The following is a 16552-nucleotide window of genomic DNA, read 5'->3' as shown; positions in this document are numbered from 1 at the left end:
ACTGTCTTTCAATCCAAATTAATGATAATTAGTATCTATTCAAAACCAAAGGTCCAAAACCAAAACCAGGGCAATTCTATAATAGTTATCATAATATATGTCTATTTGGAAGAAGAAAAAAAACATTATTATTATGATAGTTTCTAGTACTCTCTTAACACTTTCTTTCTTTCTAGGAGGCGGCTCCAAATACGCGAATCCTCTGTTCTATGGGCAGCCTGCAGGAGGGACAAGTAGTTTTCCCCTTCTTCCCGTGAATGTCATTACAGCTGGAACAGAGAACCTGATGAGTGCAGGGAAGGAAAACGACCGAAACTTCTTCTTTCTTACAGATTAAGCATTTTCTCTCAGTGTTGCATGGTCCTCCTCCATTCTTCTCTAAGGATGCATCTAATTTGTTAAGCAGCTTTGCAATTCTTGTTTCTTGTCCTGATTTGGGAGGATCGGTTGTTAACGAATTCTTTGGCTGATGATTATGGTTATGAGAGTCGCTTTTTGTTGTTGCTGCTGCTGCTGTAACTTGCAGGCGAGACAATTCCTGTTCAAGTCTTTGGATGTCGTCCTTGTGTAGCTGGAAGTCTATCTCTATCTTTAACCGCAATGCTTCAAGCTTCCTTTTGTTATTTGACTCTGTTTCTTCCTTAAGGTGCCTTTCTTTCTCAACTTCAGCTTCTGCAACCTCTCTACCTTTTTGCTCCTGCTTCCATTTTTCCTGTCATCAACATTTTCCACATTTCCATTAGACAGACAGACTCATACATGATTGTTAGGGAAACCCTTTCTACCAAGGATGATATTGAGGCCTTGAGGTTAATTGAATAACCATTTGGTTATTTCAAAATAATATTTGTTTCATGTAGGTTATCAATTTAGGTTATAATGAAAAAATAATTTAACAAAATGATTTGACAGCGTGTTTACTAATCACCCTTTCGAAACAAATTGATGGAATATAGAGATTTGAGATTAATCTAAAATAACCTAAGCTGAACAAGGCCCAAGTGATTATTTTCAAATAACATTGTTTGATGTATGTAGATTATTGAAAATCATGTTATTTGGGTAAAAATACATAGGTGGGTGGTGTGTATAAATATATAATGAAAAATATTGATTAGAATGTTGTGATTGGTGAGTAGATTGTTGATTGGATAATGAGTTATTTGAAATTCATCTACCCACATCAAATAAGGCCTAAGTTCTCCCATTTTGAAAGGGATGCTCGTCCCAATTACATCACTTTAACAATCAGCCACACTAACATTTTTACACCAATTGATCTTGTATCTGGTCTTTTCTCAAAAAAAAAAATTGGTGATTTATCAGCGCAAATTTACTAAAACATTAGGATATGTTTGATTGCTATTTATTCCAAGGATTTATATGTTTCCAAGAAATAACGCTGTAAAGATGATCTAACAGTATATTACTAATGAGCTTAGATAATTAGGCAATGGCAGCCCAGAAAGTCTGATTAATTAAGAAGAGAGGGAGATTTACATACCTCAGCCTTCTTTTGAGCTGCCTCAGTCTGAACCAACTCTTTCTGCAACTCTGATAGCTTAAGATTCTCAGCTGAAATTTCATCCTGCAGCTTAGTTTTCTGCTTTTCCCAGACCAAAAGCTTCTTCAGACACTTTTTCTCGCGCTTTGCAACTTCCAAACATGCATTAATCGACTCTGAAGCACTTAACTTAGCCGCCTCCATCTCTGCTCTAATTTCAGCGTTCTCTACTTCGAGCCTTCTTACACCTGCATTTGCACGGTCAACTTGACCACTTGCCTTCCTCAGAGAATTCTCCATGTCAGAGAGACGCTTCATCGTCGAGTCTTCAAGTGTTTGCTTCCCTTTCTTCGATCGTTGTGTTTCTTCCTTTTCCGTTCTTAACATTTTTAACTCTGTAAGATCAGTGCTGAGCTTTCTTGCAGCCTGAATAGCTTTCTGGTGAGCCCATTCTTTCCTCTCCTTCACTTGTTTCTCAAGATCCGTAATCTGCCTAATTAAATTCAATATCACCTCATCCTTCTGATCGTCCGTCACACACTCGGTTCCCTCATCGAGATTCATTTCACGAAATTTACTCAATACCGCATTGGCAACAACCTCATGGCTTCTTGAAACTTGGAACTCTTTGCTATTCTTATGCTCATTTGAGATTTCAGAAATCCGATCAAGACCTGTTACAGAGGTAGGGGGAACTTGAGACTGAATTTGCAACTGTCTTGAGTTTGCTCTAAAACCAGCAGCAAACAATGCAACATTCTTTTTCAACAAGGACTTCATTGAAGGTGTGAGGTTATATTTCTTTGGGCATTCAATCTCTCTCTGCAAAGTCGTTTCTGATGCATAGGAGAAAGATTCATTAGAAGGAAACTCAGAGGTCCCCCCATTTCCAAAGCCCCATCCTCCATGAAACTTACATGAAGCTGGGTTAATCCCAGTAGGGTTATTGCTGCTGCCCATACTCGCTGCATTGTTTGAAGACGGTGTAACAGGAAATTCAAACGTACTAGCTCGAGTCAAGTGAAGATCACTCATTAGAAGACACCACATAGCATCCCCTTTACTCCAATGAGGCTTAATTCTTTGCAAAAAACATATTAACGCAGCAAGTGAGTACTCAACCAACTGCTTTAAATCAGAAAAACATGGTGTATTGTCATCAGAAACACTAGTATCATTTAAATAGCTCAAGGAGTTGTGCATGATATTAGTCAAAACATCACTTTGTCCATAGCTATGGCCACTCTTAAGGATGGTATTAAGAGAAAATTCCTCATCATAACCCAAAGCCACAAGCTTTGAAACAGCTTCATTATATAAAAATTCCAAATTCTTCAACAAAATTTCCTCCAACTGTTCCTCAGTACAAAATCCACAACCTGTTTCATCTGAATTAGGGTTCGAACTAAAGTTTGTATTGTGAGGCGAACCGTGGCCAGATTCCAGACAGGCGGCGGGCGATGGAACCGATGATTTGTCACCGTTGTTGTTTCCATGCTCGAGAGCTGATTTCAACGATCGAGCCCTCCGGTTGGCCCGGAAATGCTTGTCTCCAACCGTACAGCCCATTGGAAATGAAGATAAAGAACCCTAAAAGAGAAAAGACAAGAGGAAGGTAAGCTAAGACTCAGACAGAGCTTTGGTTGTGTTCCTGAATGCATAACAATATGAAATCAAAGAATGAGATGGATAGATAGAATCAAACCTACCGATGAATTCAATGATGATCAATTGATCATAGAACTGTACACTGGGCGCCGGGAGAAAGAGATGAGCAAGCCAAAGAGGAGAACTAAAACACGTGCATGGTCCCGCTCATTTTATATCCTTCCCCTGCTACTCACGTGGGCCCACACTAAATGGGCCGTGATTCTAAACAACAACTTCTTTGACTTGGCCCAAAATTAATTATCGGAAAACATAAAAAAAAAAATTGATAATTTACAAGTTTATATTTTTTCATACTTAAGAGTTTATACTTGATTAACTCATTTACAATACATTTATATTTCATTATCTTTATTGGCAAGAGTTTGTTTTATGTTGTTGGTTACTTAAGAGTTTTTATTGAGTTATTACAAAAAATGTTGGATGAAAAGGTAGCTTAATTGGTTAAATTATTAAAAAAAAAATAATTTAAAATAAAGTAAAAATATTTTGTAAATAAATGAACTGATTTGATGATTGAAAATATATAACAATAGAATGGTTAAATTTTGAATAAAAAAAAGTGATAAGATTTATTCAATTTCAATCAACTTGAAAGAAGTTGTACAAAAGTTGGACCATAAAAACACATTTATAATTAAAAAGTTATAATAGAGTAATTTTATTTTATTTATTTTTTAAATATCACATTTAGAATAATCCTTTAGAATATACCATAATTTAATAACCCAAACAAACAAAGTCATTAGAAGATAGTGTACTCTGTTAGAAAATATATTCATCCCTCTAACTCAATCTTCTTCATACATTAGAATCAAAATGAAATAAAAAAATATAGAAGGAGAGTTTCAGTATCAGTTCCAGATTGAAATTAAGATTTAAGAGGATAGAATAACACAGCATTAAAACTTCAACTTATGAAGAGAGTAATAATAATATATAGAGATAAACCACGCACACACACACTCATAGAACAGCTCTTTCTTCCCTTTGGAAGGAGAGCCAATTGAACCACCAGAGGCTGGTTCGAGGTTGCGACAGCCAAAGTGGGATTTTTAGTGTAGTTAGTTAGTATGTAATAATGTATGTATCTGTCTGCATTATTCATTACACCCACTCTACTCTGCCTTGGAAATCTACACTGTGTTGGATTTTCCCATTTAAAGACAGTGCTTGATTTCTTACCTTGGCCGGTCTAACAACATACTTCACTTCAAATCTTGCCATTGAATGATCTTGCTCTTGATGATCACCTGTGTTTGTTACTATCTCTTCAAAGAATTCATCTGCTATGTCGCCATCTTCATCTATCTTCAGCTGCTGAGCATACCATTTTAATCCCTGAAAGGAGAGTATATAATAGGATATGTATGAGAAAATAACATTTTTCGTATAGGCTCACATTGTGTTTCTAGGCACCGCTGAATATGAGTTCTATCAGAAACATAAACAAACAACTGAAATCAAATAACTAGCAAAGAAGGAAACCCAGTGTATAATCCTCAAATCAATCCTACATTGAAAGCTAAGACAACTCTAAACATCATCAAAGGAAACAGAAAATGAATAAAGCAACAAAGGGTTTCTTTAAGTGAGTGAGTAAAGGGTATAAACCGGGTAACCAAAGACATCTGTAATCAACATAAGCACAGAAATCTTTGGATGACAAAAAAAACAAATTTTAGAGAAAACCCACAACTCAACTTCTTACTTGATTTTAGTATCATCATTACAAACATAAAATCTACCCTAAATAGTTTCTTACAACTTTGGATGATGGATGCACACTTACAACACATAGGTGCTAGAGGTATACAAAATGGACAAGGTTGATATAGATTAAAGGACTAATAAGATGAAGTTACTTGCAGAAAAGAGTACACATGTAATGCCAATCTCAAGCTAAATTGAGACTAAGGAAGCTAGATCGGTCAAGTTAATGCTTGTATACAGATGTGGATATGTCAACTTATCATTCATGCATCTTCTTAATGTCTTAGATTCCATAAATCAGAACCACATAGAAAGATTCCAAATATTAGATCAAAATGTATCACTTGATTTGAAATGCTTTCAAGTTGGGATGCTTGTTTCTGGATCAGATATGTTCCCATTTGAAAACATTCTTTTTGTTTCTGGATCAGAATCCGGATCCACATGAGAAACCAGTTATTTAGTAATTACACTTTAATATGAAACGATGCTTTCATCATCTTTCAACAAAGTAAGAGAAGTTGATACATTTGCCAACAGAACCAAAAGAAGATTCAATGTTCATTTATTTGGTTATATTTATGAATTATCAAACCCAAAGTTGATACATTTGTCAAGAAACAACACGCTTCTTTCGTGTGTAGTGATTCCATGAACGAATATTGATTTTGATCAAATGTCAAACCAATAAATTAGACTTCATATGCTCTAATTGTGAATGATCGGGTAAAAATCAACATTCTTTAGAAAAGGGAAAAAGAAAACAGTGATCGATTAGTTCATTCTTTGTGAAGAATCAGGAAAATAATTGAACCTGAAGACCGCCATCGCCAACACGGCAGGGAATAAAAAGCGGGACAACCTGAGGCCGGTCGACAGCGACCTGAACGGGAACGCTAAACCCCTTACGAGGGAGATGGGTTTCAACTCTGTTATTGTAATTGGTGCCATCATCGTCGTCGTCTTCATCATTGACATCGTGAGATTCGTCCTTAGAAAACCCTAGAAGACCCGCGATCTTCCTAAAAAACCTCATGGAAGTTTAATCGTTGCCCAATTATATGTGCAACAATTACCGTTGCCGCCGATTATTCCGACGGAGTCAATATCACCACATCAACAGGGAAGAAAGATAGAGAGAGAGAGATTGGAGAGAAAGATGAGATCTTTAATTAAATTTATAGGCCGTCTTCTTCAATAAATCATTTTCAAAACCCATCCTTCTTTTTTTCATTACAAATACAAATTAATATTTTTAATACTCATATTAAAAAATAAATAAAGTTATAATAATTTATTTAAATATTGTATAATATTAAGAAAAATGATAGAGAGCGCGACTTGAGACAGCGACTGGGAGCGCGATGCCTACGTGGTGTGCCTACGTGGGTTGACAGGTAGAATATTCTCTCTCCTTTTATTAATTATTTTCTCTCTCCTATTATTAATAATTAGTTACGGGAGAGAAAATAATTAATCGTGAAAATAGAAATATTAGATAAACATTTATTTATAAGTAATAAAACTAAAAAAATATTAATAAGTCAATATAAAAAAAAATAATAAAAAAAATAAAAAAGAGGCCATAAAAAATATTTGATAAATAAATGAATTGAAAAATCATAAAAATAAAATAAAAATAAAAGAGATAAATTCATAATTCAACTAATCATTGATATTAATTAGGGTTTAGGGTTTAGAATTTAGTATTTAGGTTTTAGAGTTTAGGATTTGGAGTTTAGGATTTAAGGTTTAGGGTTTAAAATTTATTTAAACATATTATTAAAATATTTAATGTGAGAATTTGTTGTAAATTATTGATTTATTTTAAATATTATTAAAATATTTAATGTGAGAATTTGTTGTAAATTATTGATTTATTTTAACCGTTAAACGAGAGATAGTAAATATCAAATAAATGAGTAAAATAATAATCCGTGAGAATATGTATAAATGAGATAAATTAATTTGTAGAGATAGAGAGAAAAATTATTTAATAAAAGGAGAGAGAAATTAATTAATAAGAAGAGAGATAAAATAATTAATAAAAATAGAATATTCTACCTGTCAACCCACGTAGCACACCACGTAGGCATCGCGCTCCCAGTCGCTGTCTCAGAGTCGCGCTCTCTATCATTCCTCTAATATTAAATAAAATAATATTTTAAATTTAAATTTAAATAATTTGTAAATATTTATAATTAAAATTTATATTTTATTAATATTAAAATTTATATATTATAAATTTATTTTAATAAAATATAATTCTGTATGACTTTAATTAAGTGAGAATCTAAATTATACAAATACATATCTCTAAATATATATAAAAAAAAATTGTTTTAATTTTTTACTCAATTTTATTTTAATTAGCACAAACTCTTCAAGTCCATAATTTATTAAAACTTGATCAATTATTTAAAATTAACTTAGAGAAAAAAGAAATTAGAATATGTAATTCAACAAAATTAAAATTTTATATAATCTCCTTAACCAAAAAATTAATCAAAAGAAAATATATTATGTTTTTTCATAATATTTTTTAAATTGAAAATAAAAAATAAAATAATTTTGAACAAGATTTTTTTTTTTTATAGGAAGTCTTCTTGAATAAATAAATTTTCTAAACTCGATTTTTTTCACTACAAATTCAGTATTTATTAATTGTTACTTTATTAAAACTTGATCAATTATAATATGGTTCACTGATTTTATATCTTAATTGTAATATTAAAATTAATTTAGAAAAAAAATAAGAACAAGTCACCAAAATTAAACAAATCTATATTATAAAGGTGAATAGTCTTTTAATCAAAATATTTTATATTATAATTTTAAAATATTCAATCTTTCATATTTTAGAAAATGATTCATTTATAAGATACAAGGTTATTTAAAAAATATTATTTTGTAATAATTATTATCATAATTATTTTTAAAATTGTAAAAATAAAAAGTGAAAGTAATTTTGAAACTTTTAAAATAAAAAGTAATTGAGAAAGGTGATTTTTTTAAAAAAAAAAAAAAAAGAGATAAAGCTAGTTTTAAAAAATTGACTAATTTTTTCTAACAAATAATTTTTTGAAAAAAACAAAAATATAAAATGATAGTAAATAAGCTACATTCCTATAATTGATCTAAACTGGAACAAAAGTTATAATATCTTTTAGAAGAAATAATTGTATGATTAAAGATTACCCTACTCAAATGCATTGGAGAGGCATAGACTATACTAAAAAATAATACATTAATTCTCATAGTTAATTAAATTTGAAATACTTGAATGAAACACCCATCATGAATAATAATAATAATAATGCAATATTAAGATAAAATTTGTGCCAGTTGTATAAAACATAGAATTTATTAATGTTTAATCAATAAATGTAGAAGTCTAGAAGGTTGTAATTAACTATGTTTTATTTAAAAAGTATTATGAGTATATGACTCAATAGCTTATTGATTCTAAACATAAAGAAAATGATTTAGAATATTTAACTCCACTCATATTTACAAAGAATAAAGTCCTAAATGGAATATAAGATATTAAGTTCTCTAACACATATTTAGTGAATTAATTAGTTATTTTACTATTAATAATCAACACTTATTTATTAATTTGTTTTATTTAAAAAAATATATTGTAAGAACTCAAGTGAAAAAAGAATTATTTGAGAGACTAAAAATATCTAATGAGATTATAATTAAAAATGTTTTGAGTTAAAATAAGTGTCATTTTATTTCAAGATTTTCTTTTATTAATTTGTATTATATTATTAAAAAAAATGATGATAAATTTATATTTTATATAATATATTTAGTGTAACATGTTAAAATTTACTTAGAAATTTTGTTTTTACTATTTATACATGGTGCATATCATATTCGGCTAAAATTATAAAAATAATATTTTTTTTAATATTATATATATATATGATAATATATTAAAATTTTATATTATTGTAAAAAAAATAAACTTCAAATTTTATAAAATAAAAAAAAAAAATAAATATATTTATAATAATATATATTTAATTGTGCTTATTAATTTTGTTAGGCAGATAGCAACGAGGATAACCCAAACACCCATAAACCAAGGGAAATTTGTGGGGGTGAATTATAATTTCATTGGAATTGAGACTGGCCACACAACCCGATCACCCATAAAAGTAGGGAAAAAATCGGCGTAAAACCATTTCAAATTGACATGTTTAGCACATGACCAATGACTATGGAGGATGGACTTATAAAGAATAGATTATTAACCATTCAAACAAACAAAGTAGCCCGCCAAACTTTGAGCCATTAACCTCTCTCCACAAGTAGACTGACTAACTAATTAAGCACAGTCAAACTCATTTTTAAGAGAGAAATAATTAATTAGTATTTAAGGATATACTAATTTAATGTTTGATGTTGGGTTTATATTTTATAAAAGTATTAAAATAAATAAAAATGATTTGATTAAATTGAATGAAAGAAAGAGTATTTAGGATTTAGACCGCGTAAGTAGGAGGTAGCTATCTAGCTAACAAGATATTTTTAACTTAAAATAAGGATGATTAGTTTCTGTAAAACCCTAGAATTCCTCTGTATTCTTCTTATTTTTCTATTCCGAAATCTTATTTAGTTACTTCAGCAGTACTAATGGGCTATTCATAATCTCTCTTTCTCTCTTATAAAGGGGGGAGTTTTCAATTTTGAGAAACATATCAAAGATTTGGCAAACTGTTGTGATATCTGCAATGGATTCGATGGGATCACATCTAAGAACATCATCGGTACCACAGCCTCATGTCCATCCTCAACAGATGATGATGATGGGGCAGCCGCCATCGAACATGTATCAACATCCTATATTCAACCCCAATTCTTCGCCGGCCATGATGAATCCAAATCCCTCTTCTGTTGTTGCCATGCTGCAAAATTCTTACTTTTCTCTCCGCCCACATGATCAACCACCGCCGCCAATGCCTGTCCAGAGGTTTAACCAGCAGTTCGGAGGAGGAGGAGGAGGAGGACCCACGATGCAAAACAACAACGAGTCTCTTGGGATTGACGTTGAACCGGTAAAAAAGAAGAGAGGACGACCAAGAAAGTACCCTCTTGATAATAATAATAATAATCTAGGTATGGGTTTGTTATCTGATTCCGGCGCCAATACACCTTCGTTTTCACCTGTATTTCCAATGAATCAAGTTGGTGCCTCTTCAAGTTCTAATCCTCTGGCAAAGAAGGGCAGAGGAAGACCACTTGGTTCAGGGAAGAAGCAAATTGATAAATTAGGTATGGTGGTGTTAGTTAAACCATCTTCTGATATAATTTGATTGTTACTTTGATGCCTTATTGCTTGTCTTCTGTTCATTACTAGGGTCTCCTGTATCTGCTTCTTTTACGCCACATATGATATGGCTCGAAAAGGGGGAGGTAATCTCATCTCCTTTATTAACAGTTTCATTGTATATTTCTTGAGACTTCTTGATGCTTGCCAACGTATTTGCTTTTAGATAAATCAACTGTACATAGATTAGGACTTTCAATAATCAAGTAGAACAACACATGTGAAAATCTTACGAGTTCTTGAAAAAAAAAAGAGATGAAACCTGGAGAATTTGGGAGAGAAGTTAATATCTTCTATACTATGTTGTTGCCTTTCTGTTGGTTGAAACTAAAAACCTCAACCTGTTTAGGAGATCAAAACATCATAGTCAAGCTAAGATTGCTGTTCTTATATGTTTCTTTTTATACAAGATAAAGTAAGAAGGTTATTTTTTGGGATTAAACCCTTCATCAAACAAGGCCTAGATGAACTCAGGTCTGCAATTGTTGTTTATTGTGAGTATGATTCAGAAAGGTGTGATCTTTAATTATTTATTGTCCAAAATACCAATGTGGGTCTCTCTCGAGCTTGAAGCGAAATTTTGTATCGGAATGTCAGTTTATTAGGTTCATCTTTACTGTTGCAAATTTATGATATGTTGTTGTCTGATTGATGAGTAAGGATTGTAGTTGGATCTGTTAACAATGGCGATATCTGTTTCACAGGACATAGTTGCAAAGCTCTATGAGTTCTCACAGGATATACCGCGAACTGTTTTTGTTTTCTCTATTAGTGGTGCTGTCTGCGATGCCACTCTAGTCTATCCTCCACAATCTGGTATTACTGTGACACACAAGGTATTTATTTATTGTCTTCCTTCTTTTTTTACATGGTTTTTAATGCAATGGCATATGATTTTTGTTTTGATTTGTCGTTTTGTTGGTTACAGGGTCCATTACAGATACTATCTTTAACTGCTACCTTTTCGCCTCCAGAAACCAATGATAGCAACAACCAAACAGATTTTACGATTTCTTTATCAGGCGCAGAAAGTGGAGTTGTGGGAGGTGAGGTATACGGAAAGCTAATCGCTGCAACCAAAATACAGGTCTCGGTTTTAGTTTCTTTTTATCAGAATTAGACTAATATAGAAAAAACATGCAAATTTGGATGATATTCTGAAAGAGTAACTTACATGTGACACAGATCGTATTGGCTAGCTTCATTGAAGAAGCGAAGAAATCGAAATATGAGATTTCTCCAATTCAGTCTAATGAAGGGGCCGTACCAGTGGCTGGTGAGAGTCCTGCTTCGGATTGTCCCTCAAGTGCAGCTTCTCAAGAACATGTTGACAACTTTCATAATGTCAACAATACATTATCTCATTTTGATAACATTAACACCCCTGTATATAATATGGGACATTATTCGAATGCCAAATGGTGAAACCTCGCACACCGGAGTTTTTTCCGAATGTTAGCGATCTAGGTTTAATTTCTTTTCAGTATTTCTTCTTTAAGTAAACAATTAACTTTTGTAGTTTATTCATTTCTATTTCAAATGGATACTTACATCTTTTTAGTTGAATTTTATCCAGTCATTTATGAGTAATGTCTTTTAATTTAATTGAGAAGTTTTGAATTTATGCTCTATAGGAAGGATGATATTGCCATGCACTTAAACAAGATTTTTTAGTTTAGTTTGCAATGAATATTTTATTTGTTTCTTGGTTATATATTATTCGGATCATAACATCATATATATAAGATTGTTGTCGGATTTGTTTCTACAAATCAAACCATTGTTGATTTAAGTTTATATTATAACTTATTTGAGTATTTTCAAGTTTGATCATTAATATGAACTGCTTTTTATATTATCGCACGGTTGCAATGAGTAATTTTCTTTGTTTCTTGGTTATATATTATGCATGTTTTTGATATAAGATTTCTTTTGCTTTTTATTTATGTATTTTTTTTACTAGATATATTATGATATTTTTATTATTAGTTTGTCAAGACCTCTCAAGGTTTTTCTTAGAGTTCTCCTTTTCGGGTTTTGTCTTACATAAATGTTTTTATTTATTAAAATGAGAACAGAAAAAAGAAGATTAAAATCCATATATTGTGATAGAACAACCTAATTATTAGAAAAAAAATCTGAAATAGTGAAAAGATATCATAGTTGACATTACTTGTATCTATATATGACAATTCAATAATAGTGGGATATGCTATATTAGCACAATGAAAGTGTTGGTCATTTCAATTGCTTTTATTTTTTTAAATAAATTAAAATGTCCAACAAGAATCACACCCACACACATGATTACTTCAAATGTTAATTAAATTAATTCAATATTAACATGAACTAATCATAATCAAATACATCATAAATTATCAAAGTAAAATATTGTAACAAACATTTCTTTGACACTAAAGCCAATGCTCTAGTTCTTGGCCTCAACAATGGTGGCTATAGGACTATTGTATTCAAATTTGGTCACCAAAAGGATATCTTCCATCTTAGTAGTTAATCTTTATCGAGTTTTGATTTAAAAAACTTATTTCATTCTTTACCTTATTTTATTGACATTTGTTTAAAATATAAGTGTAACTAATTGAGAATGTTTGCTTTTTAAGTTTATATAAATTTTAAGTATTTTACAAACCGTGTTTATTTTTATGGTTTAAATATAAATTAATTTTAATTATTAAATTCAAATAAAAATGAATTAATGTCTAATATAGATTTATAATTATTTTTTATATAAGATATTTTTTACCTACTTATATATAATATAAACAAATATGTCATGTCATGTTTTATTTTATTTTATTTTAAACATATTAAATGTAGTGGAGGTCATGGTTAAAAAAAACACTATCTAAGTGAACTGAAAGTCAAAATGATATTTCTCTACATCATTAATATGTTTTAAATATAGAAGGTAAAAAGTTAAAGCTGGTTTGGATTAGGGTTATTTTAATAATTTAAAGTGAAAAATATAATGATTATGATAATTTTGATGAGGTGATAAATTATTATTATTATTATATATATATATATATATATATATATTTTTTTTTTTTTTTTGATAAAAAGACTTAAAAGTTATTAATATATATATAAAATAAAAATAAGGTATTTTAATATTTTAATGGATGAATTCAGTGATTTGTGATTTGATTCGTAAGATTATAAGAGATGATGTTTGATTTTGTTTGAGTTATTATAATAACACAAACCGAAACACACGAAATCAGACCTCGTTAATTTATGAATGTTCTATTAAGTTTTTAAATTAAATATTTAACCGTTTCATTAATCATGAAATTCAGAATATCTATAGTTTACCAGAGAGATTAAAGGGAGATAGATATCTAATATTAATGAAATTCAGAATATCTATAGTTTACAGAAAGATTAAAGGTAGATAGATATCTAATACATATTTATTAATTTAGTTTATCTAGTTAATAAATATTCTTCATTTGTTTTTCACTAATTAGTAGATATAAATTATTATTTTTACTTTTTAATTGATTGAACTCTTATATATAACAAAATTATGTATTTTTTTTTATCACTTGACATATTAGGTTTTATTTTTATTTTTTTCCTACTGGGCTTGTAGTCAACAAAAATCCTCACTTATTCCAAACAAATACATGACATACAATAAGAAAGACTCGTGGCATGTAGAGAGTATAAACACGACCGTGAAAGTCCGAGTTACTTCAAAGACAAACACATTTCTCACGCTTTGTTAGGATTGTCATAGATTGAATAAAAGCGGAAATGAATGGACAAAATATTCTTTAATTTCTTCAACAGTGTTTGGAATTTTAAATTAATTTTATAAATAAATGTAATATAATCCAAATAAATAAATTCATATCAAATTTAAATTGAATTTTTGGTAAATTTAATACAGATAAATAAAATTGAATGTGAATAGATAAGATTGAATGACAAAAGTTAAAAAATGGCAAGAGTCTAGGAATGACAACCGTTGTAAGAATTATCAGCCGTTGAATTGATAAATAAATTTATTGTGATGGTTTAATTTTTAGTTATATATATCTCCTCAGGTTGGAACTCTTCATATATCTCATCTTAGTTCATCTAATTATCTCTTTAAAACTCGAAAAGTTTTTCTTTGTTTTTAGTGCTCTTCGAGTTTTCACTTAATTGAGTGTTTTTCGATTTTTTTTCACTCAACCGAGTGTTATTCCAGTTTTTGACTCGTCGTATTTTTGTTGAAACTTGATGATCGATTTAAGTATTTTGTCAAGTTCGTTGCGTGGTGATTTCAGTGTTGAATCACTACTAAATTCGTTTTCCCTTGAGAGACAGTCATTTGTGATAAACTTTAACACAATGGAGAGACTGTTTTAAAAAAAATTGTGCTAAACACACATTCTCAAATCAACCTATCAATAGGTGATTTTGTTCTTTATATATTTTATTTTAATTAATTTTTTTGTAACATCATTTATTATATATAATAAAACATTGTGATTATAAGACAATATGGAGTATACTAGCTCTAAGAGGATGTTAAGATATAATAACATAATGTAGAAAAGATAATCAATTGGTGAAAATGTACCATTCATTTCAATATTAGAATTATTTGCCAATTATTTTATTAGTAAATATTTTAAAATTTAGAAAATACTGCTATAAAGTTATTTTGTTATACAGACATATAGTAAACAAAGTTTTAATTATTTTTTGTATATAATTTTATATGTAGTTTAACCCTCTTACAAAATTGCACCAATATATAGTTATCATATTTGAGTTCATATATAAGTACTATCTTTTCATCCAAAATATTGAATATATATATATATAATAAATATATATAACAAAATATTTATAATTTTTAGATTAATGAAATAAATGGTTTCCTTTTAAAAAAAAAAGGCAGTAAACTTAATAATAATTATCCAAGGAGTTAATTAATATTTATATATACTCAATGATTAATAGTCATGAGTCATGAATGACGATGAACAAGATGAAACCATCAAAAACAAGCCATCAACCAACCAACCAACAAAGAAGAAGAATATATAAGACATTAATTAAGATCGATCAAAAAAAACCCAAACTAAATAGATCACACACAAATCTAAGAGATTGACAATCAAAGAACAAGAAGAAAAAGAAGATCAAATTAAATTAATCGGGCACTGACCTGACCTCTAAGTAAAAGATGTATTAATTTATTTATTACTAATGAGATAATTTGAAACAACAAATTTCTCTGATTAAAATGGTCGACGGCCGGAAGAATTCCTGGCCCAGTTGCCCTGATCAACTTCCGGCGGCATCTGACTGTTAGTAGAAGGATGATAGTTCATCGGTAAATTGAAGAACGGAAGCCCGGACGATGGGTCACCCGGAAACGACGTCGTCCCACCATTGTTCACTACCGATCCTCCTCCTCCTCCTGAAACTGCCGCCGCCTCTGCCGCCGCCTCTTGCTCCTCATCTAGCGGTAGCCTCTCATAGGCCACGTTAGTAAACGACGACGTCATCAATATTACCGGTCCAGCCGCCGTCAGCTCCCCCACTACATTCCCACCGACCACCTATTTTTTTTTTCAATTAATTAAAACGTCATATATTATATAGATTTTAATAATTAAGAAAACAGAGTAGAAGATTTCCTTGTCGTTTACGAAATAAAATCTAAAAAAAACAAATCTTTACCTGGCCTTGGCCGACAGCTAAGTAGACGGTAAGACTGGTGGCTCCAGGCGGCGCCGGCGGCGGTAAGAAAGACCCAGAAAGTGATAAGATCTCAAACCTACCATTTAGTGCCACCACCGATCCTCCTCCTGCTCCTCCGGCGGTGGACGGTTGCCGGAGTTTGACGTTCGTGACCGATCCACTACCACTTAGAACGCAGATCCCGCGTTGCCTGCGTCGGGAATAGGACGTGATGCAGTCAAAGATGTCACGACCGTCGGCGATCTCGAGTATGTGGGCTCTTAATGTATTTGCGCTCTCTCTAGTGATGATTAATGGGGGTTTTTCCTTGTTCTTTGAACCGGGCGGCCGACCCCTCGGTCGACGGATCACCGAGTCTCCAGAACCCTGTTGTTGACCGGATTCTTCTACCGTAGGAGGAAAGTGTGATTCGTCTCCGTTGTTGTTGTTATTAATATCCGGTTGGGTTTGGAGATGCAACTCCGGCCGGTTCAGTAATTGATGATGAAAGTAACGGTTCGCAGTGCCTAAATCCAACCCAGCCATGCTCAAAACAGAGCATCAAATAAAGAGATATCCGAAACAGGAGAAATTACTATTATTAATATTTTTTTCCCAAA

At 31.0% G+C, this 16552-nt stretch overlaps 4 protein-coding genes across 4 annotated transcripts; 1 reads left to right on the top strand and 3 right to left on the bottom strand.

Annotated features, from left to right (window-relative positions):
• Nucleotides 1-57: 57 nt before the first annotated feature.
• LOC124931756 (MND1-interacting protein 1-like) lies at nucleotides 58-3294 on the bottom strand. Its single transcript, XM_047472308.1, has 3 exons — nucleotides 3214-3294; nucleotides 1505-3094; nucleotides 58-712 (listed from the first exon to the last, which is right to left on the bottom strand). Exons 2-3 carry the CDS (start codon nucleotides 3071-3073, stop codon nucleotides 173-175), a joined length of 2109 nt encoding a protein of 702 aa, XP_047328264.1. The 5' UTR covers nucleotides 3074-3094; nucleotides 3214-3294; the 3' UTR covers nucleotides 58-172.
• A 643-nt stretch (nucleotides 3295-3937) lies between these two features.
• Nucleotides 3938-6035, bottom strand: LOC124931243. Its single transcript, XM_047471668.1, has 2 exons — nucleotides 5700-6035; nucleotides 3938-4513 (listed from the first exon to the last, which is right to left on the bottom strand). Exons 1-2 carry the CDS (start codon nucleotides 5919-5921, stop codon nucleotides 4280-4282), a joined length of 456 nt encoding a protein of 151 aa, XP_047327624.1. The 5' UTR covers nucleotides 5922-6035; the 3' UTR covers nucleotides 3938-4279.
• Nucleotides 6036-9587: 3552 nt separating this feature from the next.
• LOC124933058 (AT-hook motif nuclear-localized protein 13-like) lies at nucleotides 9588-11799 on the top strand. The gene is made up of 5 exons (XM_047473783.1): nucleotides 9588-10171; nucleotides 10257-10312; nucleotides 10931-11062; nucleotides 11155-11313; nucleotides 11412-11799. The coding sequence occupies exons 1-5, from the start codon at nucleotides 9631-9633 to the stop codon at nucleotides 11649-11651; spliced, it is 1128 nt and encodes a 375-aa protein (XP_047329739.1). The 5' UTR covers nucleotides 9588-9630; the 3' UTR covers nucleotides 11652-11799.
• A 3602-nt stretch (nucleotides 11800-15401) lies between these two features.
• LOC124931597 (AT-hook motif nuclear-localized protein 23-like) lies at nucleotides 15402-16552 on the bottom strand. Its single transcript, XM_047472104.1, has 2 exons — nucleotides 15933-16552; nucleotides 15402-15811 (listed from the first exon to the last, which is right to left on the bottom strand). The coding sequence occupies exons 1-2, from the start codon at nucleotides 16476-16478 to the stop codon at nucleotides 15488-15490; spliced, it is 870 nt and encodes a 289-aa protein (XP_047328060.1). The 5' UTR covers nucleotides 16479-16552; the 3' UTR covers nucleotides 15402-15487.

This window comes from Impatiens glandulifera, chromosome 3, assembly GCF_907164915.1.
Source record: "Impatiens glandulifera chromosome 3, dImpGla2.1, whole genome shotgun sequence".
NCBI lineage: Eukaryota > Viridiplantae > Streptophyta > Magnoliopsida > Ericales > Balsaminaceae > Impatiens > Impatiens glandulifera.
This window is presented reverse-complemented; position numbering and strand designations above follow the sequence as displayed.